At 40.0% G+C, this 23,443-nt stretch overlaps 1 protein-coding gene across 1 annotated transcript in view; it reads right to left on the bottom strand.

Annotated features, from left to right (window-relative positions):
- The window catches only part of LOC133559581 (sodium channel and clathrin linker 1-like), a 56,017-nt gene that overhangs the window by 24,201 nt on the left and 8,373 nt on the right, over nucleotides 1-23,443 (bottom strand). The window contains exons 2-5 of the mRNA XM_061911506.1: nucleotides 23,067-23,189; nucleotides 21,515-21,580; nucleotides 19,688-19,785; nucleotides 1,010-1,100 (exon numbers count right to left, since the gene is read on the bottom strand). Coding sequence (XP_061767490.1) covers nucleotides 1,010-1,100; nucleotides 19,688-19,785; nucleotides 21,515-21,580; nucleotides 23,067-23,189 — 378 coding nt within the window. The remainder of the gene's footprint in view (nucleotides 1-1,009; nucleotides 1,101-19,687; nucleotides 19,786-21,514; nucleotides 21,581-23,066; nucleotides 23,190-23,443) is intronic.

The following is a 23,443-nucleotide window of genomic DNA, read 5'->3' as shown; positions in this document are numbered from 1 at the left end:
AGCTCATCATTAGGGTGTCAGGGCTACACCAACTAAAACTAAACCCTAATTGTCCCTGGGTTTCGCCAAAGAGAACTGAATCCTAAATGTCCTTGTGGACTTAAAAAGTCAGAAACTTGTCCAAAGACAATAGGGGGGCCAATTTTGGGTAGGTTTCTGATCTTTTGGGACCCTCCAAGTACAAATGGGAGCTACCTGGACCCCACCAGCATGCAATTTAGGAAAAAATGACCACATGTCTAAAGAAATGAATCATGGTCCTTCAGGAAAGTACCTCCTGATCTTTTATGTGCATAAAAGACACGTGACAAAATGATGACCAAATACCACAGGGTCAAGATTGTTGGCATGGAAGGCCATTAACAAGAAGCTTGGTGACAAATATATCATTATTGATGCCGTACTTTGGAAGTGGCAGAAATAAAAGAAAACAGTCAATCGCCCTCACCGTGGAACTTCTTGCAAGATTTCACCTGGTGAGGTAAGGCTGATTGAGAGAAAGGTGAGGTACACACCCGGAATCACAGGGAATAACTGGTTACTCTCAAGGAGGGTTGCCCCAAACACAAATAAGACCATTGGCCACTCACTTTACAGTCTCTGAAAGGTCCCACTGCATAAGAAGACACATGTTTTGGCCCGTCTGAAGTTTGACACTCAATGTCAGACGTGAAGCTTTAATGTGGTCAGGTAAGACCAAAATAGAGCTCTTTAACATAACATTTTTTACTGAAAATATTATGATTTAGGGCTCTTTCTCTGCAAAGTGAACAAGTAGACTTCATTGAAAGTAGGAGGCCAATATAATGTACAATCTTCGATGACAACCTCCAGTACTCAGCCAGAACACCAATGATGAGTCATTGATTGATGTTCCAAACAAAATAAATGGCCAAAGAAACAAAGAAGTGGCTGAAAGGAATCACCAATCGCCTCACCATTATGTAACCTAATTTATTAACAGAGCAGATTTATTTTACAAACAGTATAATTTACTGTCTTTATTAACCTTCGTTTTTATCAGCTGCTCAACACGTTGTAGTTCTCTGGTCAGTTCCTCTGTTTTGGCTCTGGCAGTTATCAGATCATCTTTAGTTTTTCTGTGGCAAACAGAGAACACAACATTAGCGTACTTTCCTTTGAGTCCATACAAAGTCATTCTAAAGCTCCTCGGTCTACATACAGTACGAGTTCCAGTTCAAGGACGCCTATTTTTTTAGTGTAAGACAACTTAAATAATAACTAAAGGAACCCCTAAGTTAGTCACATTGTACTCGGAACATATCAAGTAATGTCCTGTGATATTTGAATGTTTTAATAATGTTAAGTATAAAAAAATTGCTTACCTAGGAGTAAAAGGAACAAGTACGTAGTATTGGGTTGAGTTTTTTCTTGCCCTGATGTGGGATGTGGATGTCGTAGTGGCTTGTGCAGCCCTTTGAGACACTTGTGATTAAGGGAATATAAATAAACTTTGATTGATTAATTGATTGAAGGTTCCTCTTCTTGTAGTTTCTGTAAATATATGATGAAAACTGGCAGATGATCACAGGTATTGGATATTACCAGACCACTTGTGGTATTATTGTCAAAATCATGAGTAAAAATATTATCTATAAGTGAGGCGCTGTGCCCTGGGATTCTGTATGGCTTTTTAATCTTGACATATAAACTCGATCTATACATTGTGTCAATGAAGTCATCTATAGGCTTTTGTTTGTTAGGGTTCAAGAGATCAATGTTGACGTCACCTCATGAGAAAATTTATTTTTGACGGATTTCAGTAAAAGTTGCCTTTATCCAGATCTCAAACATATCAATGTTTGACTTTGTTGATCCATATATACAATATTGGTGCTTTTTTTCATGACATAGTTCAATGGTTATACATTTTAAGATATTATCTATTGCTAATGACATATTTTTTTACCACTTCGTAGTTTAGGTTCTTCAACACCTACTCCTTCTCCGTTTTTTGTTAGTTTTGTTGATATAATTTAGTTCATATCCTTCCAGGTCAAAATCGATTCCATGTTTCTGAGATAGCGATAACTTTGAAGGGTTTGTTGAATTGTTCCATAAAATGCTTTACGTTGTTGTCGTTTGCATACAAACCTCTTCTGTTTAACTCAATATTTTGTTGTCTATTTTAATGTTTGTTATATTGTTTGTCTGTATTATAAAACAATTATTCCTGATGTGATTTTTTTTTTATCTGGATCTATATCCTTATATAATTCCAAACTATTATAATCTATGCTGCTAAAGGTTTTCAGTTCCATACATTCCTGATCACCAATCATTTGTGTTACTCTATGAATGTCTATAAGTGTAGATAAAAGTGCTCCTGAGTGAAGATCTTCTTGTTCGGTAATCCCTTTGGAGCATTGTAATTTTGTAGTCGAATGTCAATGTTTGTTTTCTGTCAGACTGCATTTTTGTTTTTGTAGTTGCTGGGAGTTCTGATATTCTTCCAGATCCTTGATGTCTTTGACAAGTCGGACTCTTGTTTGTGGACCTCCATTCAGCTTATGTAGATTTTGCAGTTGGCACTTCAAGTTCCCCCGTTTCCTCAAGTCGCGTGCTTTCTTGCCGATTTTAGCATTGAGATTTAGTTAGATGCTCGTTCATGTACACATTTGTACCCTTCAGCTTTTTTTCCTGTGTCAGCAATGCCATTTTGGATTTCCTGTTGGCAAGCTTAACGATGGTGACTGGCGTGGTGTTGTTGCTTCTTCTATTCAGTGAAATGCACACATCAATGGTGTTAATATTGACTTCAATTCCCTTTGATTGCATAAAGTTGACCACTTGTTGCCCTGTTGAAGCGGCGTCCATGTAATCTGTTTTTTTGTTGCAACTGCTCTTGCATAGGATCGAGGACTGATTTGTAGCCCTGCAATGATGATATCATTCTGTCGTGTAAACTGATCCATTTCCTGTTTGAAGTTCTCCAAAACACTGATATTCCCCAGATTGGTGATATATTGCTGTCTTGCATTAGGCTGTTGTCTCAATGTAGCCATCTTCTCCCTGAAGTTCTTCAAATCAGTGTTATCCTGTTGCATGGCCTGCAACTATTGGCACACTGCTGCTATCTCCATTGTAATATTCTCCACAATGCTGTTGTTCCCCCAATGGGTGTTGTCTTGCTGCTTGGCATTCGACTGTTGGGGCAATGTTACATTATCCTCTTTCAGCTTCTCCACCCCCTGTTTTAATGCATTGTTTTCTTCACAGAATATTTTAATTTCTTCTCTGAACTTTCTAAATTCCGTTATATCATAACAGTATTCTTTTCTGTCTCTGATAATCTGTTCTTGGATATCTGCAACATCTTTTTGTACACTGTTGATCGTCTGTTCCTGGAGATCGTCGACATTGCTTTGTGTCTCATTTATATTACTTTGTAGAGTTCCTACTTACTCTTTTTAGAACAGTGCCCCGTTGACGGCTTCTTGATGTGCTCATGGTTGCTCAGCAGCGAAGTGAAGCCGTTGGTGTTGTTAGCTTCTGCGGCAAGCGGCGGCTCTATGGTGCTTGTTTTTTTTTTCTCTTTCACGTATTTTGCACTAGCCAGAGCTGTGTCAGCCTTTCTTCTAGATCACTTGTGAACGACAAGATCACAAATTACAATAATTTATTTTTTTCCTGCCCACAATGACTAACATGTTGGGGCTTCATATTATTTAGTGCACGGCCAGGAGTGTTTTCTTTATGCGGTTTTCATTTAGGGCTAAAACCAGGATTTGAATGCCGAGGTCAAAAATTGGTGGTTCAAGAGGAGCTTTGAAAGGCTGAAATCATTGGTATTCTAGCACCATAGTCATGATATTATCTTGAGCAACACGATGAACAATTCACTTGTTTTAAATTAATATGCTGAGGTTAGGCATTTTGAACAATTTTAACATCATTAAAACATAGGTACAACATTTCCTCTCTGACATGGGTTTGAAACCTAGACCATTGAAGAAGAGTGGATTAACAATCCACAGGCCACAATCAACAACCTAATCAACTCCATGTGAGGCAAATGGTGGTCACACCAGATACTAACTGCTTTTCTGGCTCCCCCAGAACCCCAATAAAGCAAAGCTGCACATTTCAGAGTGGATTTTTATCGTGGCCACTTGTGCAATAATCATGCTGTTTAATCAGCATTTTGATATGCCACACCTGTGAGGTGGGATGGGTTATCTTGGCAAAAAAAGACGCACTCGCTAACACAGATTTCGACAGATTTGTGATTGAACAATATTTGAGAGAGTAAGTCTTTTGTGTATAGAGTAAACATTTTACATCTTTGAGTTCAACTCTTGAAAAATGGGAGCAAAAACAAAAGAGTTGCATTTATATTTTTGTTCAGTATAGTTACTTTATTAGTAATAATAGAGGTGTGTTATTGACATGTTAAGGATTAATTAATTTGTTAAGCAAATTAAGCGCCACATTTCATCACCAAAATATATTTCTTATTTACATAATATTACTTGTGGAGTACCACATGAATCGGTCCTTGGGCCAATAGTTTTTCACATGTATGTCAATGATATTACCATGGTTTCCAAACTGTTAAAGTATATTTTATCTGAGGATGAAACAACCATATTTTATTTAGGACAAAATATTACAGATGTGTTAGAGGTGGTTGAAAATGAATTAATCAAAATTAAAATGTTTTTTGATGTAAATAGATTGATTGTCTACTAGTATTTTTTTTTTTTTTTGCAGGAGTAGGAAAAGTGTAGATGGCTTGTTGTATATCGAAGAAGCTGAGATCCAAAGAACAAAAGATATCAGGTTTTTTGGTGTTACGATTGATGAAAATTTGTGATGGAAATCACATATTAATGATACAAAGGTTAAAATATCTAAAACATTCGCTATTTTACACAATGTGAATACATTGCTAAATCAAAAAGCATTGTATACTGTTTGATATATAACTTAATTGAAATGTGGAGTAGTGCCTGTAAAACTATTTTAAATCCAATCTTCCTTCGGTAGAAGAGAGGTGCAAGAATAAGGAGTCCCAGCAAGTCTCACTAGACATATTACAGTTCTAATGGTGTGTTCCAATTGTACTCGCAAGTCGAAATTTCTGAATTACTCGTCAGAAATTTCTCGAACGACCCTCGAGGTCGGATTTTCTACTCGGAAAGCCAGAGTCCTCATCACCTCCAAGTTAGCTTCAAAAATGGCTGCTCTAAGTGTCAACAATAACATAAGCTTCTGTAACCATTAAGTGCACTTCAAATGATACTTTGTCACACTAAATTAGCCATATACTGTGTATTGTTCGGTGTTTATATACTAGTAATGTTACTGTGGTGCAGTACTACTTAAATATTTTCTACTATTTTCTCAAGTGTCAATAAATAATATAATTTGTCTATGAAATTGTTATAACTATACCTCCGCATAAGATTGTAAGCTTATTAACATAAAAAAAAAGAACACACGGGCCTTTTCTCATCTCCCACCATGGTAATAGTGAAGTCAAGTGCTACATACAATATTATGTAGCACTTGGTTGTGACAGCATTAATGTTGCGACTACGAAAGCAGTGGCTATTATTAGTTTATTGACAATGAGTCAGAACTCCAAATTTTATAAGGAAATGATCGGACATTACTTTAGTATACGGCAGTATCATAACTTTGGAAGTGGTAACACCCCGGACAAGCACTAAATCTATCGTATTACCGTTGTGACGCGTGGGTTCATTTATTATTTGTGTAAGACCACAGCTATCAACTATAGTCCGGAGAGCCACGCACGGAAGGTCTGATGGGGTATTCATATGGCTATTAAAGTCCCCCATTATAATTATGTTGTTAGCGTGTGTCACTAGATCAGCGACAAACTCTCAGAATTCACTGATAAAGTTCAAATAGGGCTCAGGGGGGCGGTAGATAACAGCCAAGTAGAGAGGCAGAGGTGCGACAGGCCTTATAGTAAGCACCTCAAATGATTTATATGTATTACCCAGGTTAGGGGTAAGGTTAAGGTTTTCATTGTATATTAGTGTGACCCCCTTACCCCTTTTGAAGGGGACGGGCAATATGCTCATTCGTATAGTTAGGAGAAAATGCCTCGTTAAGCAATAAAAATTTGTCTGGTTTGAGCTAGGTGTCGCTGAGACCAATGACGTTAAGATTTTTGTTAATGTTATCCGTAGTAGTTATGTTATTGTATTTTTCGGAGTATTAGTCGCTCCGGAGTATAAGTCGCACCTGCCGAAAATGCACAATAAAGAAGGAAAAAAACATATATAAGTCGCACTGGAGTATAAATCGCATTTTTGGAGGAAATTCATTTGATAAAACCCAACACCAAAAATAGACATTTGAAAGGCAATTTAAAATAAAGAATAGCGAACAACAGGCTGAATAAGTGTACTTTATATGACACATAAATAACCAACTGAGAAGGTGCCTGGTATGTTAACGTAACATATTATGGTAAGGGTCATTCAAATAACTATAACATATAGAACATGCTATATGTTTACCAAACAATCTGTCACTCCTAATCGCTAAATCCCATGAAATCTTATACGTCAAGTCTCTTACGTGAATGAGCTCAATAATATTTGATATTTTACAATAATGTGTTAATAATTTCACACATTAGTCGCTCCTGAATATAAGTCGCACCCCTGGCCGAACTATGAAAAAAAACTGCAACTTATAGTCCGAAAAATACGGTAATAACGTTACGTTTATTTTGCACTTTAAATAATTTTGACCATATCTCGGAATTGATATGATATCATCAGATTGTTTGCTTGGTGCTGCGATAAACTGAACGCGTCATCATTTGCCACCTGAGTAGAATTCATGTCCACCTCTGGCAGTCACTACAGAAAAAACACAATGTGAGTTGTGTATTATTGTAGGAAAAATGCCATGTGTGCAGGGATTTAACAGCCTGGCGCTGGTTAGTTCTAGCTTAACTGACTCCTCACCCTGACTAACAGACTCTGTAATCACCTGTGACCGGGCTTGCTCTAGTGTAGTCACTTAACCAAAAATCTATGTTCCTAGACAGAATGATGGCGCCCTCCTCTTTAGGGTGAAGGCCGTCCCTCATCAGCAAGCCCGGTTTGCCCCAGAAAGAGGGCCAATTATTAATAAGCATTAATCCCTGTTGTCTAAAAAAAAATAGCCAGCCACTTGTTAAGCGAGACTAATTTGCTATACCTCTTCATTGCCTCCCGCAATAAAAAAATCACTAATTCTCGTCACCATGGTGACAAATAAACTTTGTTTCATACAAGTATCATCCCTGCAGGACGAGGAATAGCTAAACATGCTTCACTACACACCGTAGCTCACCGACTTCAAAATGTAAACAAATGCCATTGGTAGATCTACACCTGACATCCACTCTAATGATTCTAAGTACAGGAGCGTATCAAGTCGATACTACTATGATTACGTCGATATTTTTGGGCATCACAACATCTTTTTTCGTTTTTTTTAATTGATATTATGTTTATAAACTCAGGAAATATGTCCCTGGACACATGAGGACTTTGAATATGACCAATGTATGATCCTGTAACTACTTGGTAATGGATTCGGGACCCTTTGGGACTGTGTGACAAGGGGTGGCACTTTCAGGACTTTTGCGGTGCTTTTTTGTGGACTCTGGATCTGTTTTCCGGGTGCCTTTTGGCCATGGAGAGCAGCTGCTGGGTCTCTGCCACACCAGAATCCGTTTGGAGAGACTGGAGGAGATGTGGATAAAGAGACAGGGCTTGGGAGCTAGCACTGAGCGCCGGGACGGACAAGCAGACGATGGCGTGGAACACCGCAGAGGCCACCATAGTGTATATGCTTCTTTTACTCTTTATTCATAGCTGTATGTAGAAATGGCTGGTTGCATCAGCTGTTGTTTTAATGTCCTTTTTTTTCTTTGATGTTTGACGTTTCCCTCTTACACACATGTAAGAGGGATGAATGCTATGGCTATGAGTTGTTTTTTCCCCTGGCCTCAGTCTGGACAACCTCTCCTGGGGCCCAGGCTTACACTGATTTTTTTTTTCTAACCCCACGCCCCCATTGTTTACCTGGATCTCACCTTTTTGTAAGGGGCGCCGAGAGTTGGCAGACCAGTCAGCGATCCTGTTCTGTCTCCGTGTAATATTCATCTGATATTGAATGGGATTGTGCTGAAAATTTTAATTTTCCCTTGGGGATTAATAAAGTATTTCTGATTCTGATTCTGATTCTGATTCTGATTGATACCCAAATTTGTGGTATCATCTGAAACTAATGTAAAGTATCAAACAACAGAATACGTGATTAATACATTTTAACAGAAGTGTAGACAAAACATGTAAAAAGAGACAGTAAATGAACAAATAGATTAATAATTCATTTTCTGCCACTTGTCCCTCACAATGTAGACAAAATAATAGAATGGCAAATGACACAATATGTTACTGTATATGTCAGCAGACTAAATTAGGAGCCTTTGTTCGCTTACTTACTAATAAACAGCAAGTTGTGTTGTATGTTCACTATTTTATTTAAGGATAAAATTGTAGTAAGAAACATATGTTTAATGTACCGTAAGATTTTTATTAAAATAAAGCCATTTCTATTTAGAAAAGTATCGAAAAGTACCAAAAAGTATCGAAATATTTTTGGTACTAAAATTAAAATATTAGTATTGGGACAACACTCATCTAATTGTGCTTTTATATACTGTTATATACTTTGTACATTGCTAGCATTAGCGTCTGTAGTCTGTTTCCTTTTCATTCAGTGTTTAAAGGCTGCAGAAGGAGTGCTGAGTGCAAGATTAGCGTTGTAGATGTGGCCTCTGTGACTTAATTCCAAGCTCAGACTTCCAATTTATGAAATTAGTGGAGCGTGCCATAACTCTCCTCAATGACATTGCTATTTCTATTACCCAATCACACACACGATAAAACACATGTACAAACCCCGTTTCCATATGAGTTGGGAAATTGTGTTGGATGTAAATATAAACGGAATACAATGATTTGCAAATCATTTTCAACCCATATTCAATTGAATGCAGTACAAAGACAAGATATTTAATGTTCAAACTCATACTTTGTTTTTTTTTTGCAAATAATAATTAACTTAGAGTTTCATTGCTGCAACACATGCCAAAGTAGTTGGGAAAGGGCATGTTCACCACTGTGTTACATCACCCTTTCTTTTAACAACACTCAATAAACGTTTGTGAACTGAGGAAACTAATTGTTGAAGCTTTGAAAGTGGAATTCTTTCCTATTCATGTTTTATGTAGAGCTTCAGTCGTTCAACAGTCAGGGGTCTCCGCTGTCGTATTTTACGCTTCATAATGCACCACACATTTTCGATAGGAGACAGGTCTGGACTGCAGGCGGGCCAGGAAAGTACCCGCACTCTTTTTTAATGAAGCCACGCTGTTGTAACACGTGCTGAATGTGGCTTGGCAATGCCTTGCCGAAATAAGCAGGGGCATCCATGAAAAAGACGGTGCTTAGATGGCAGCATATGTGTATATACCTTTCAGCATTAATGGTGCCTTCAGAGATGTGTAAGTTACCCATGCATTGGGCACTAATGCACCCCCATACCATCACAGATGCTGGCTTTTAAACTTTGTGTCGATAACCATCTGCATGGTTTTGCTTCCCCTTTGGTCCGGATGACACGATGTTGAATATTTCCCAAAACAATTTGAAATGTGGACTCATCAGATCACAGAACACTTTTCCACTTTGCATCAGTCCATCTTAGATGATCTCGGGCCCAGAGAAGCCGGCGGCGTTTCTGGATGTTGTTGATAAATTGGCTTTCGCTTTGCATAGTAGAGCTTTAACTGGCACTTACAGGTGTAGCGACGAAGTGTATTTAGTGACAGTGGTTTTCTGAAGTGTTCCTGAGCCCTTGTGGTGACATCCTTTAGAGATTGATTTCGGTTTTTGATAAAGTGCCGTCTGAAAGATCGAAGGTCACGGCCATTCAATGTTGGTTTCGGGCCATGCCGCTTACGTGGACTGATTTCTCATGATTCTTGGAACCTTTTGATGATATTATGGACCGTAGATGTTGAAATCCCAATTGCACTTTGAGAAATGTTGTTCTTAAACTGTTTGACTATTTGCTCACGCAGTTGTGGACAAAGGGGTGTACCTCGCCCCATCCTTTCTTGTGAAGGACTGGGCATTTTTTGGGAAGCTGTTTTTATACCCAATCATGGCGCCCACCTGTTCCCAGTTAGCCTGCACACCTGTGGCATGTTCCAAATAAGTGTTTGATGAGCATTCCTCAACTTTATCAGTATTTATTGCCACCTTTCCCAACTTCTTTGTCACGTGTTGCTGGCATCAAATTCTAGAGTTAATGATTATCTGCAAAAATAAAAAAATGTTTATCAGTTTAAACATCAAATATGTTGTCTTTGTAGGGGTTGAAAATTATTTCCAAATCATTGTATTCCGTTTATATTTACATCAGGGACGGCGTGGCGCAGTGGAAGAGTGGCCGTGCGCAACCCGAGGGACCCTGGTTCAAATCCCACCTAGTACCAACCTCGTCACGTCCGTTGTGTCCTGAGCAAGACACTTCACCCTTGCTCCTGATGGGTGCTGGTTGGCGCCTTGCATGGCAGCTCCCTCCATCAGTGTGTGGATGTGTGTGTGAATGGGTAAATGTGGAAGTAGTGTCAAAGCGCTTTGAGTACCTTGAAGGTAGAAAAGCGCTATACAAGTACAACCCATTTATCATTTATCTAACACAATTTCCCAACTCATATGGAAACGGGGTTTTTAAGTGCACTGGCCAAAAAAACACAATGGCCGCATATTCAAAATGGTTGCCTACTACATATAATGGCCACTTTTGTTGTTTACTTTGAGTGGTTGCGAGACAGGTCTGACTGTATATCACATGTGGTGTATTTAATTACCTGAGCCGTCTGTGTAGCTCCTCTATGTTTTCATTCTGCTCTGGCACTGCCTTTAAAAGCTGCTTGTTATTCTATGTGTGACAATAAATACATGACTAGAACCATTGAAATCTAAAATGTCCTTTATGTCATCTTTTTAAAAAGTTGTGGATCTTGTAAGAATTAAGTGGATAGTGAGATTGACGTCTCACTACCAAGCCAATGACGCACAAAACCTGACATTTGCAGTCAAAGGTTCACGTACACTTATCATGGACATGAATGTCATTCATTTTGGTTGTTAAATCGTTCATTTCATGGAGTTTTCAAAGTGTATCTTGCTGCGAACCAAATTATGTACTTTCATAGGCGCCGACCGAATTCCATCGTTGCTACTGGGTTACCGATCACTGCAACATGAAATGGTACAATATTTTGTTTACTTTGTCGAACATGAAGTCACCTCCGGTTGCAGACTCAGCCCTGACTCAAACACTTGGCGAGGAAACAAGCATTTAACCATACTATCTCTCGGTAACGTTCTCATTTTTCATGCCAAACAAAGCAAGCATGCACGATAGAAAGCGCTCAAAAGGAAGGCTCAATCTTTCAAACTCCGTGCTGTGTACGCACATGATGAGCAATGGAAAAAATATATATTCGTATGACACCCAAATGAGGTAATGATAAAGACACAAGCACAATACTTACAGTATAAACACTAGATAGGACTCAACAAACCACCAGACTGGCACATTTAACTTAATGGCAAAGACTTCTTCCTAGCTAGGCACCATATTGTGGCCTATAGCCCATCTAACATCTTGGAATTGCAACTGCATGTAAACTCTATAATACTTGTAAATGAGACTCACAAGTGTGGGAAAAAACGATATAACAATTGGACAGCACAGCTATTATTATCAGTTCGCTTTTGAATGTAAAAAAAAAAGAGATTTTATTATTAAAAACATATACATCAACATTTACACACAAACACACACTTTTAATTACCTAATTAGTTAGTTTTTGTTAGTAACATAGCTTGAAGAGTTATAGGTGGATTTTCATGAAACTCTCAGGAAATGCCAAAAATCATAAGAAACAAGTGATTTGATTTTGGTGCTGGTCCGGATTGCTGTCTGGTTGCAGGACCTCTTTACTACTGGCAGGTGGGGCCTGGTTGAGGTCTGCGCTCTCTGAGTGCTTTTCTATACTCTAAACTACTGCGGTCATATTCTGCGGTAGGAGATGGTGCTGATAATTGTCTCCAAAGATAAGATCACTTTAATTTTTCATTTCCCACTTGGCAAAACTGGTTAAACATTTTAAAGCTTGCAGCCAATGTCGCCCTATATTTGTTACATGTCTAAACTTTTTGCAAAGTCTAATTTCACTTTCACTTTCTTCTTCTGGCAAAGTACAGTTTACATAAAATGCGTCTACATTTTCTATCCCTGAACAGTAGTACTGCTTTTGTAGAATAATAAAAATTGACATTGGCGTGTGTCGTTACCACAAATTGTTGACAGAAACGTGGTAAAACGAAGACTACTTGTACACAAGTTGGGAACGCCTGTATTGTTTAACATCAGTTCAAACAACTGTAACACCTTGAGTGGGACTTCTTTCAGACCCTGGTCTAGCACTGACCCATAAATCCCACATGACATTCATGCCCATGAAAATGGGGCAAAAATTTAAACCTTTATAGCAGATATCCCAACAGGCAAAAAAACAACGCTGAGAAGTTGTTGAATTAAATGTTCTGACGTTGAGCAACTCAAACATATCGCTAAGACAACATGCTTTTTGATGACGTTTAATCAATGTTTGGTTTTCACGTTGATTTGACCATTGAATTTAGATTATTTCCCAACTAATATTCTACAACGCAATTACAACGTCGAAACAACATGCTTTTTGACGACGTTTAATCGATATTGGTTTCTGACATTGAGTTGCGACCATTCAATTTGGGTCATTTCCCAACCAACAACGTGGATCCAACGTTTAACATCAACACTGTCTTAATTTACAAATACAACTATTTTGCAACGTTGTTTCAAAGTCAGTTTTAAAGGACATGTACGTATAATCAACGCTGCATCAGTGTCTTTTGCCCGCTGGGATATTTCTCACATTAAGCTCACTTTTCTCACATTCAACACATTTTTCTCACATTTAACACATTTTTCTCACATTTTCTTCATTCTCATCACATTTAAGTTTAAATTAAATGTTGACTCTAAACGTTTTATCTCAATATTAAATGTAAATCTAAATGTTAACTGTGACTGTAAATCAAGGATAACCAAACTTTTTCACTCGGGGACCGCATTGGGTTAAAATAATTTAGCTTTATTTGCCAACCCTCCCGGATTTCAGTGCCCCTCCCAAAAATCTCCCGGGGCAACCATTCTACCGAATTTCTCCCGATTTCCACCCGGACAACAATATTTTGGGGGCGTACCTTAAAGGCACTTAGCGTTCTCTCTCACCTGAAAAGGAGACTATTATATATTTCTTCGTTATCCATAGGTTTATCTATAACACATAAAGTAGGCAGGCCCTGAGCAATTTCTCAGCATGTGTTTATTCCAGCCGGCACGTTAATAATACACTGACACACAACATCCGGATTCCCATCATGCATTGCTTCAAAACTGTAAGTGGCAATGTCCAAAAACATAACAGAGACGAAGCAGAAGAACGAAGAAGAGACATGGCGACGACGAGTAAGAAGAAGTACGCTTGCAAGTTCCAAAATGATTGGAAAAAAATATTTCAGTTCATCCAGAACAGCTCGAAAGGTAAGGGTTATGCTGTCTTCAAATGTTGTAGATCAGACTTCTCCATTGAACACGGTGGTTATGAACTATGAAACATGTGGACTTATGTACGTAACAAAAAAAGGTAAAATGAAAGAAAACATGTTTTGTATTCTAGTTTCTTCAAAATAGATACCCTCTGCACACTCTTGGCATTCTCTGGACAGCTTCAACAGGTGCAACCTGAAATAGTTTTCACTTCACAGGTGTTCCTTATTAGTGTTAAATTTCTTGTTATGATCGGCTGCCCGGACCATATTCTGTTTGGGTTTTCGAGTCACTTGTGTTTTCTGTTGGTTTTGGACTCCTTCGGTTCCTGTTTGTGCACCTGAGTTGGTTACCATAGTTACTCATTATTTTCACCTGCTGCGTGTGTTCCGGACACGCACCTGTTTTGTAATCACTGACGTTATTTAAGCCTGCCTTTTTCAGTCAGTCAGCCTGGCTTCTTTCTGTCACGACCGGGTCGCATGGTGATAGCGGAATTTTGTTCTTCCAAAATGCAAAGGACGAACCCGGACAGGACTTGCAGGTTAGGACTTGATTTAATAATAAAATAACACAAAACAGGTACAAAACATCGAGAGGAGCCAGATGAGGTGGTTCGGGCATCTGGTCAGGATGCCACCCGAACGCCTCCCTAGGGAGGTGTTTAGGGCACGTCCAGGACACGTTGGGAAGACTATGTCTCCCGGCTGGCGTGGGAACGCCTCGGGATCCCCCGGGAAGAGCTAGACGAAGTGGCTGGGGAGAGGGAAGTCTGGATTTCCCTGCTTAGGCTGTTGCCCCCGCGACCCGACCTCGGATAAGTGGAAGATGATGGAGGTACAAAACAGACAACCAACCGACTGGATAAGGTGCCGAGTGCACCGGAAGGTAAGGCTACACTTATCGCAGCCAATGATAACTAGCAAGGGGCTAAGGGACAAGTAAACACTTACGTGACAGTCACGTGACGCAAATAAAGAAGCCAGGTTGACTGACTGAAAAAGGCAGGCTTAAATAATGTCAGTGATTACAAAACAGGTGCGTGTCCGGAACACATGCAGCAGGTGAAAATAATAAGTAACTATGGTAACCAACTCAGATGCACAAACAGGAACCGAAGGAGTCCAAAACCAACAGAAAACACAAATGACTCGAAAACCCAAACAAATTATATCACGGGCAGGGAATCATAACATTTCTTGCTTTATCAATGCGGTTGGGACCATAAGTTGTGTTGTGAATGAGATGTGACCAAATGTTGGGCCTGTATTGTATATATCTCTGCCTTTTTTTTTTTTTTTTTTTTTTTTTACTGTAGAAGGAAACATGATAGTTGATTATTCACAAACCCCGTTTCCATATGAGTTGGAAAATTGTGTTAGATGTAAATATAAACGGAATACAATGATTGGCAAATCATTTTCAACCCATATTCAGTTGAATATGCTACAAAGACAACATACTTGATGTTCAAACTGATAAACATTTTTTTGTTGTTGCAAATAATCATTAACTTTAGAATTTGATGCCAGCAACACGTGACAAAGAAGTTTTGAAAGGTGGCAATAAATACTGATAAATTTGAGGAATGCTCATCAAACACTTATATGGAACGTCCCACAGGTTTGCAAGCTAATTGGGAACAGGTGGGTGCCTTGATTGGGTATAAAAGCAGCTTTCATGAAATGCTAAGTCATTCACAAACAAGGATGGGGCGAAGGTCACCAATTTGAAAGCAAATTGTCGAACAGTTTTAGAACAACATTTCTCAACGAGCTATTGCTAGGAATTCAGGGATTTTACCATCTACGGTCCGTAAAATCATCAAAAAGTTCAGAGAATCTGGAGAAATCACTTCAGGTAAGCGATGATATTGCGGACCTCTGTTTCCTCAGGCGGTACTGCATCAAAAACCGACATCAGTGTGTGAAGGATATCACCACATGGGCTCAGGAACACTTCATAAAACCACTGTCAGTAACTACAGTTGGTCGCTACATCTGTAAGTGCAATTTAAAACTCTACTATGCAAAGCAAAACCTATTTATCAACAACACCAAGGAACGCTGCGGGCTTCGCTGGGCCCCAGCTCATCTAAGATGGACTGATGCAAAGTGGAAAAGTGTTCTGTGGTCTGACAAGTCCACATTTCAAATTATATTTGGAAACTGTGGACATGGTGTCCTCCGGATCAAAGAGGAAAATAACCATCCGGATTGTTATAGGTGCAAAGTTCAAAACCCAGCATCTATGGGGGTGTATTAGTGCCCAAGGCATTGGTAACTTACACATCTGTGAAGGCACCATTAATGCTGAAAGGTACATACAGGTTTTGGAGCAACATATGTTGTCATCCAAGCAACGTTATCACGGACGCCCCTGCTTATTTCAGCAAGAAAATACCATGCCACGTATTACAACAGCGTGGTTTCGTAGTAAAAGAGTGCCCTTTCCCAACTACTTTGGCACATGTTGCAGCCATGAAATTCTAAGTTAATTATTATTTGTGAAAAAAAAAAAAAAATGATGAGTTTGAACATCAAATATCTTGTCTTTGTAGTGCATTCAACTGAATATGGGTTGAAAAGGATTTGCAAATCATTGGGGGACGGCGTGGCAAAGTTGGTAGAGTGGCTGTGCCAGTAATCTGAGGGTTACTGGTTCAATCCCCACCGTCTACCATCTTAGTCACGTCCGTTGTGTCCTTGGGCAAGACACTTCACCCTTGCTCCTGATGGGCCCTGGTGAGCGCCTTGCATGGCAGCTCCCGCCGTCAGTGTGTGAATGTGTGTGAATGGGCGAATGAGGAAGAACTGTCAAAGCGCTTTGGGCTCTTTAAAAAGGGGTAGAAAAGAGCTATAAAAGTATAACGCATTTACCATTTACCATTGTATTCTGTTTATATTTACATCTAAAACAATTTCCCAACTCATATGGAAACGGGGTTTGTACAAATGAATGCCAATAAAGTTGCCTATTGTTAACTTGTGAGCGCGCATGGTGTGTTGCTTAAAGACATTGTAGAAAACAAGACTATCACTATTGCTTTATTTCCGCGTTTCACAATGCTTTAGATCTGTTAAGAATACGCCCTAAATGTGAGTTGAAGAGCAAAAACTACATCATTAGTGAGTCTGAATTAAAGTAATCTTTCCTTCATCTTACTTCAATTCATCCATCCATTTTCTACCGCTTATTCCCTTTGGGGTTGCGGGGAGCATTGGTGCCTATCTCAGCTACAATCGGGCGAAAGGCGGGGTACACCCTGGACAAGTCGCCAGGGCCAACACAGACAGACAGACAACATTCACACTCACATTCACACACTAGGGCCAACTTAGTGTTGCCAATCAACCTATCCCCAGGCGCATGTCTTTGGAAGTGGGAGGAAGCCGGAGTACCCGGAGGGAACCCACGCAGTCATGGGGAGGACATGCAAACTCCACACAGAAAGATCCTGAGCCCTGGATTGAACCCAGGACTACTCACGACCTTTGTATTGTGAGGCAGACGCAGTAACCCCTCTTCCACCGTGCTGCCCCCATCTTACTTCATTTTCAATTAAGCTTCTCAGCGAGCCAAGAAACACCCACATCTCAAGACGGCGGGGCTGTGTCGTCCAGCGAGGAGCAGGAACGAAGAGGAAGTAACATTTGTGCAAGATTCGAACCTCTGATCAAATGATCACTATAATTGACACTGACTTATGATCTTCGTTTTACAATTTAGCTCACAACTAAGACATATTCTTAAGAACCAAGAACCAAGAGTCATCTAACCTTAAAAAAGTAAATAATTACAGTGACACATTACTTCTCCCAAAAAGGATTTCAGTTAGTAACTCAGTTAACTCATTTTAGTTAGTTGTAGTTAGTTACTCAGCAAAGTCACTGTGATCTTATTTTTCATTTCGTTATTTTATACACGATCCATTATATCTTTGATGTCAAATGTGTTTAAATTGACTGGTTGAAGAATAAGGACACTATATACAGTATTTTAAAACATTCGGCATTTATCTGACCTCAATAGATTGCAATGTGCTACATGATATATATAAAAATAAAACATTTAAAAAAATAAATATTCCGTAAAGTAACAACATTAAATATAGAAATTACATAATCCAATACAGTTCCAAAAATGTAGGTAAAAAATAGAGATGTCCGATAATGGCTTTTTTTTCCATCCATTTTCTACCGTTTGTTCCCTTTTGGGGTGGCGGGGGGTGCTGGCGCCTATCTCAGCTACAATCGGGCGGAAGGCGGGGTACACCCTGGACAAGTCGCCACGATATCCGATATTCCGATATTGTCCATCTCTTAATTACTGATTCCGATATCAACCAGTACCGATATATACTGTAGTGGAATTAACACAGTATGCCTAATTTGTTGTGACGCCCTGTTGGATGCATTGAATAATGTAACTTTACCAAGAAATGATTAACATGGACCCCGACTTAAACATGGTGAAAAACTTATTCGGGTGTTACCATTTAAGTGGTCAATTGTACAGAATATGTACTGTACTGTGCAATCTACTATTACAAGTTTCAATAAATCAATCAAAAACAAGGTTCTCCAAAATAAGAGCACAATTTCAACTCAAGTTGTGGAAAAAAGTGCCAAATGGCACTGCCATATTTAATTTTGAAGTCACAAAGTGCATTATTTTTTTATTACATGCCTCAATATAGCAGCTTGGAATTTGGGACATGCTCTCCCTGAGATAATCCTAATACCCACTACAACTATGGGAAATACTATACTTTGATTTTCACAAAGTGCACTATTTTTGTTTTTAACATGCCTCAAAACATCCATCCATCCATTTTCTACCGCTTGTCCAAACAACAGCTACAAAAACAATAAAGGCACACACCTTCAGTCCAGAGTATACTAGAGCATAATTGCCAACCTTGAGACCTCCGAATTCGAGAGATGAGGTTGTTGTGTTACGGTGCGGATGTTCTCCCGAAATGTGTTTTTCACAGTGTGGCGCATATTTTTAAAAGTGTTAAAGTTGTTTACACGGCCACCCTCAGTGTGACCTGTATGGCTGTTGATCAAGTATGCCTTGCATCCACTTAAGTGTGTGCAAAAGCCAATTATGTTATGTGACCAAGCCAGCACGCGGTTTGTATGGAGGAAAAGCGTACGTGACGACAGGTTGTTGAGGACGTTAAAGGCAGTGCCTTTATGGCACGCCCGCGCACCCCCAATATTGTTGTCCGGGTGGAAATCGGGAGAATGGGTGCCCAGCGAGATTTTCGGGAGGGGCACTGAAATTCGTGAGTCTCCCGGGAAAATCGGGAGGTTGAAACAGATACCGATAATTTCCGATAATACATTTTAAAGCATTTATCGGCCGATAATGTCGGCCTGCCGATATTATCGACATCTCTAGTATAAAGGTAAAAAAACAAAAAGCAATATTGAACCTTTAAATACTCCAACTCTATCTACCAAAATACAGCCTGAAAGAACTAAACTGTTACCAAGTTCTGGGCGAATACATGGCATTCATTTAACTAAACATTTAAAAACGTTCCCAAATGACATTCTGACATTGCTCTTACTCGCCAAAAAGCACCTTTTTGGATTCAGAAGAGGAAGTGCTGGAAAGTGCACTCCGAGGTAATTCCCTTGTTCTGCTGGAGGATTTCAACACTCACATTGGCAACGACAGTAAAACCTAGAGTGGCGTTATTGGGAGAAACGGCCGCCCAGATCTAAACTACATTGGTGTTTTGTTATTGGACTTTTGTGCTCGTCACAAATTATCCACCATGTTCAAACATGGAGGTGTCCATATGTGCACTTTGCATCAGGACACCTGAGGCCGCAGTTCAATGATCGACTTTGTGGTTGTGTCATCAGATTTGCGGTCCCATGTTTTGGACACTTGAGTGAAGAGAGCAGCTGAATTTTCCATCGATCGGCACCTGGTGGTGAGTTGGCTCCGATGGTGGGGGAGGATGCTGGTCAGACCTGGCAGACTCAAACGCATTGTGAGGGTGTGCTGGGAACGTCTTCCAGTCTCCTGTCAGAAAGAGTTTCAATTTCCACTTCCGGTAGATCTTTGAACATGGAACGGGGGAGGCGCTGTACATTGAGTCAGAGTGTACCATGTTCCATGCCTGTATTGTCGAGGCGGCCGCTTGGAGCTGTGGCCCCAACTGTTTGGAGCCTGTTGTGGGAGTAATCTCATAACCCGGTGAGGGATGCCGTCAAGCTGAAGAAAGAGTCCTTTGGCTCGTGGCAGACAGGTGCCGACAGGCCAAGCAGTGTGCGGCTTCGGTGGTCGCGGAGGAAAAACTTGGACATGGAAAACGACTTCCGGCTGGCTTCAAAGCAATTCTGGACTACTATATACCACCTCAGGAGGGGGAAGCAGTGCACTGTGTATGGTGGGGATAGAAATTGGGGCGGTGCCTCTGGATTGGCAGACCGGGGTAGTATTTCCTCTCTGTAAGAAGGGGTGTGTTCCAACTATCATAGGATCACACAGGTATATTCAACTGTACTAGAGAGGACACTACGCCAGATAGTTGAACCTCAGATCCGGGAGGAGCAGTGTGGTTTGGTCGTGGATCAGCTCTAGTCTCGGGAGGATCCTCAAGAGTACATGGGAGTTTGCCCAAACAGTCTACATGTGTTTTGTGGACATAGAGAAGACATTTGACCATGTCCCTCGGGAGGTCCTGTGGGGAGTGCTCAGTGAGTATGGGGTATCGGACTGCCTGATTGGGGCAGTCCATTCCCTGTATGAACAGTGTTAGAGCTTGGCATTGCCGCAATTAAGTCGGGTTGGACTTTACCAGGGCTGCCCTTTGTCATGGTTCTGTTCATAACTTTCATGGACAGAATTTGTAGGCGTAGTCAGGGCATTGGGGGTATCCGGCATGGTGGCTGCAGGATTAGGTATTTTCTTTTTTGCAGCTGACGTGGTCCTGCTGGCTTAATCTGGTTAGGATCTTCAGCTCTCACTGAATCGGTTCGCAGCCGAGTGTGAAGTGACTGGGATGAGAATCAGCACCTCCAAATCAGAGTCTATGGTACTTGCCCGGAAGAGGGTGGAATGCCATTTCCGGGTGAAGGAGGAGACCTTGCCCCAAGTGGAGGAGTTTAAGTGCCTCGGACTCTTGTTCATGAGTGAGGGAAGAGTGGATCATGAGATCGGTACGGATGCGGACACTGCATCGATCCATCATGGTAAAGAAGGAGCAGAGCCCAGAAGGCAAAGCTCTCAATTTACCAGTCCATCTACATTCTTATCCTCACCTGTGGTCATGACCTGTGGGTTATGACCAAAACGACAGGACCACGGGTACAAGCGGCTGAAATAAGTTTCCTCAAGTGGGTGGCGGCGCTCTCCCTTAGAGATAGGGTGAGAAGCTCTGTAATTCAGCAGGAACTTAGAGTAAAGCTACTTCTCCATTTAGATTTAGATTTACATTAAAGATTATGTTTTGGATTTAACATCTCGATTTATTTTTTTACCAATTATATATAGATTTAACCTTTAGATTTAGATATAACATTAAGATTTAGATTTAATGTTTGGATATAACATTTAGTCAACATTTAATTTAAACTTAAATGTGAGGAAAATGAGCCAAACGTAAGAAAAGTGAGTTAAATGTGACAAAAACGAGTTAAATGTGAGAAATATATCTGTTAAAAAGTGGGACTGAATTTTTACCTTTGGCATCCAATACAATAAAGATGTACACAATCAATACTTTTGATCTGTGTAACACATGTCTTACCCATTGCATTTCCTGAGTGGTCGCTCTGAGTTTACGTGTCTGCTGTATAAAATCAAGGAGCTGATTCTGCAAAGAAAGGAAAAAGTCTCAAAAAAAAATTTAATCATATTGATCTAAATATTAGTTGTATCGATATCAAGGGAACAAGTATCAACAAATTTGAGGCACAATCAACATATCAAGCTAGGATTTTGAATAATTTCAAGTACTGAAATATATTTTTTGGTATTGGTATTGGTATTACTACAAACCATGTCGTTACTCAAGACCTGATTGATATTAACATTTGCAACAAAGGTGGTAATGAAATCAAGTAAAGTACCAATATAGGTCCATATTAGGCCTGGGTAATATATATATATTTTAAAGATAAATGAATTTTTTTTGTTGCATACAATTAAACTCGCCATGAAAGCGCTAAAACATACAGGTGTAGTGAGTTTACATTATTCACCCAAGGAACTTTACTTATTACAGTTTCATAGTTTTGGCCTAGATGTTGTTTCCGGATGAGGAGATGCTGCTTTGTTATTGATTTAAGTAAAGTCTGAATGTCACTAAAACAGTAAGCTCCATCTTCTGACACTTCTTGCACTCCCGTCCTTGCACGCTACACTGCTACTACAAAGATGACGGGGAGAAGACGCTGCCGAAAGTGAGCCACGTAAATAAGATCGCCCACAAAACGGCGCATCCTGAAGCGACTGTCAGAAAGCGGCTTGAAGATGATCTGTAAAACATAATGTATGCAACATTTTGACCAAAGAACCACCGATACATGTTATGTAGACCAGTGGTCCCCAACTTTTTTGTAGCTGAGCTATACCGCTGGGCGGTATAGCTCGATTTGTAGAGTGGCCGTGCCAGCAACTTGAGGGTTGCAGGTTCGATTCCCGCTTCCGCCATCCTTGTCACTGCCGTTGTGTCCTTGGGCAAGACACTTTACCCACGTGCTCCCAGTGCCACCCACACTGGTTTAAATGTAACTTAGATATTGGGTTTCACTATGTAAAGCGCTTTGAGTCACTAGAGAAAAGCGTAATATAAAAAAATATATATATAGCTTGAAAATTTGTCCCACGGACCGGGGGTGTGTTTTGTTTGGTTTTTGTTTCACAAAGAAATACAACCATGTGTGTTCCTACGGACTGTATCCCTGCAGACTGTATTGATCCATATTGATATATAATGTATATATTGTGTTTTTTTTATTGATTTAATAATTAAGAAAAAAAAAATAAAAGTTTTATTTAATTTTTAATTTGTTGTGCGGCCCGGTACCAATCGGTCCGCGGACCGGTACCGGGCCACGGCCCGGTGGTTGTGGACCACTGATGTAGACCACGAGGAAGTGTTTTCAATTGAAAAAAAATTATAATAATACGACTCCTTTAACGCGCCCGAAAATCCGGTACTCCTTATTTATGAAATAAGAACAAAAATAAACAATTCATCGGCAGTGCGTTTTATAATCCGGTGGGCCCTATGGTCCGGAAAATACAGTACTCGTACGTGTTAACCTTGACAGACCATCACAGAGAGAACACTAAACCTTGAACCGCTGCATCATGGCGTCTTGGTGGTGTCCTTCAGTGAAAACCTTGTGGTAGAGCTCCTGGAGTTGGTCCTCATCTTGTGGTGCTGTGGGCCAAATCTCCATGGCTCGCAAGCGCTCCTGTTGAAAAAACAAGTAGAGAGTAAACACTTTAATGTACAGGCAAAGCTGACTATAACGACCGCTCAAGGGAAACAGCAGATCGGCTGTTTCCCTTGAGCGGAAATTTTGCAGCCATCCTGATTTTTTGGCCAGTACATTTACATTTGGTTTATCTTGAGGTGCCCGAGCTTTTGGTTTCCAAGAAGGGCCACCTAAACCTGACAACAAATGTCTGACATTTTTTTGTTATCTCAGACACTATTAATGGGATT

Source organism: Nerophis ophidion, linkage group LG01, assembly GCF_033978795.1.
Source record: "Nerophis ophidion isolate RoL-2023_Sa linkage group LG01, RoL_Noph_v1.0, whole genome shotgun sequence".
Taxonomy (NCBI): Eukaryota; Metazoa; Chordata; class Actinopteri; order Syngnathiformes; family Syngnathidae; genus Nerophis; species Nerophis ophidion.
Note: the sequence above shows the minus strand (reverse complement) of the source record. Positions and strands in the feature narration are given on the sequence as shown.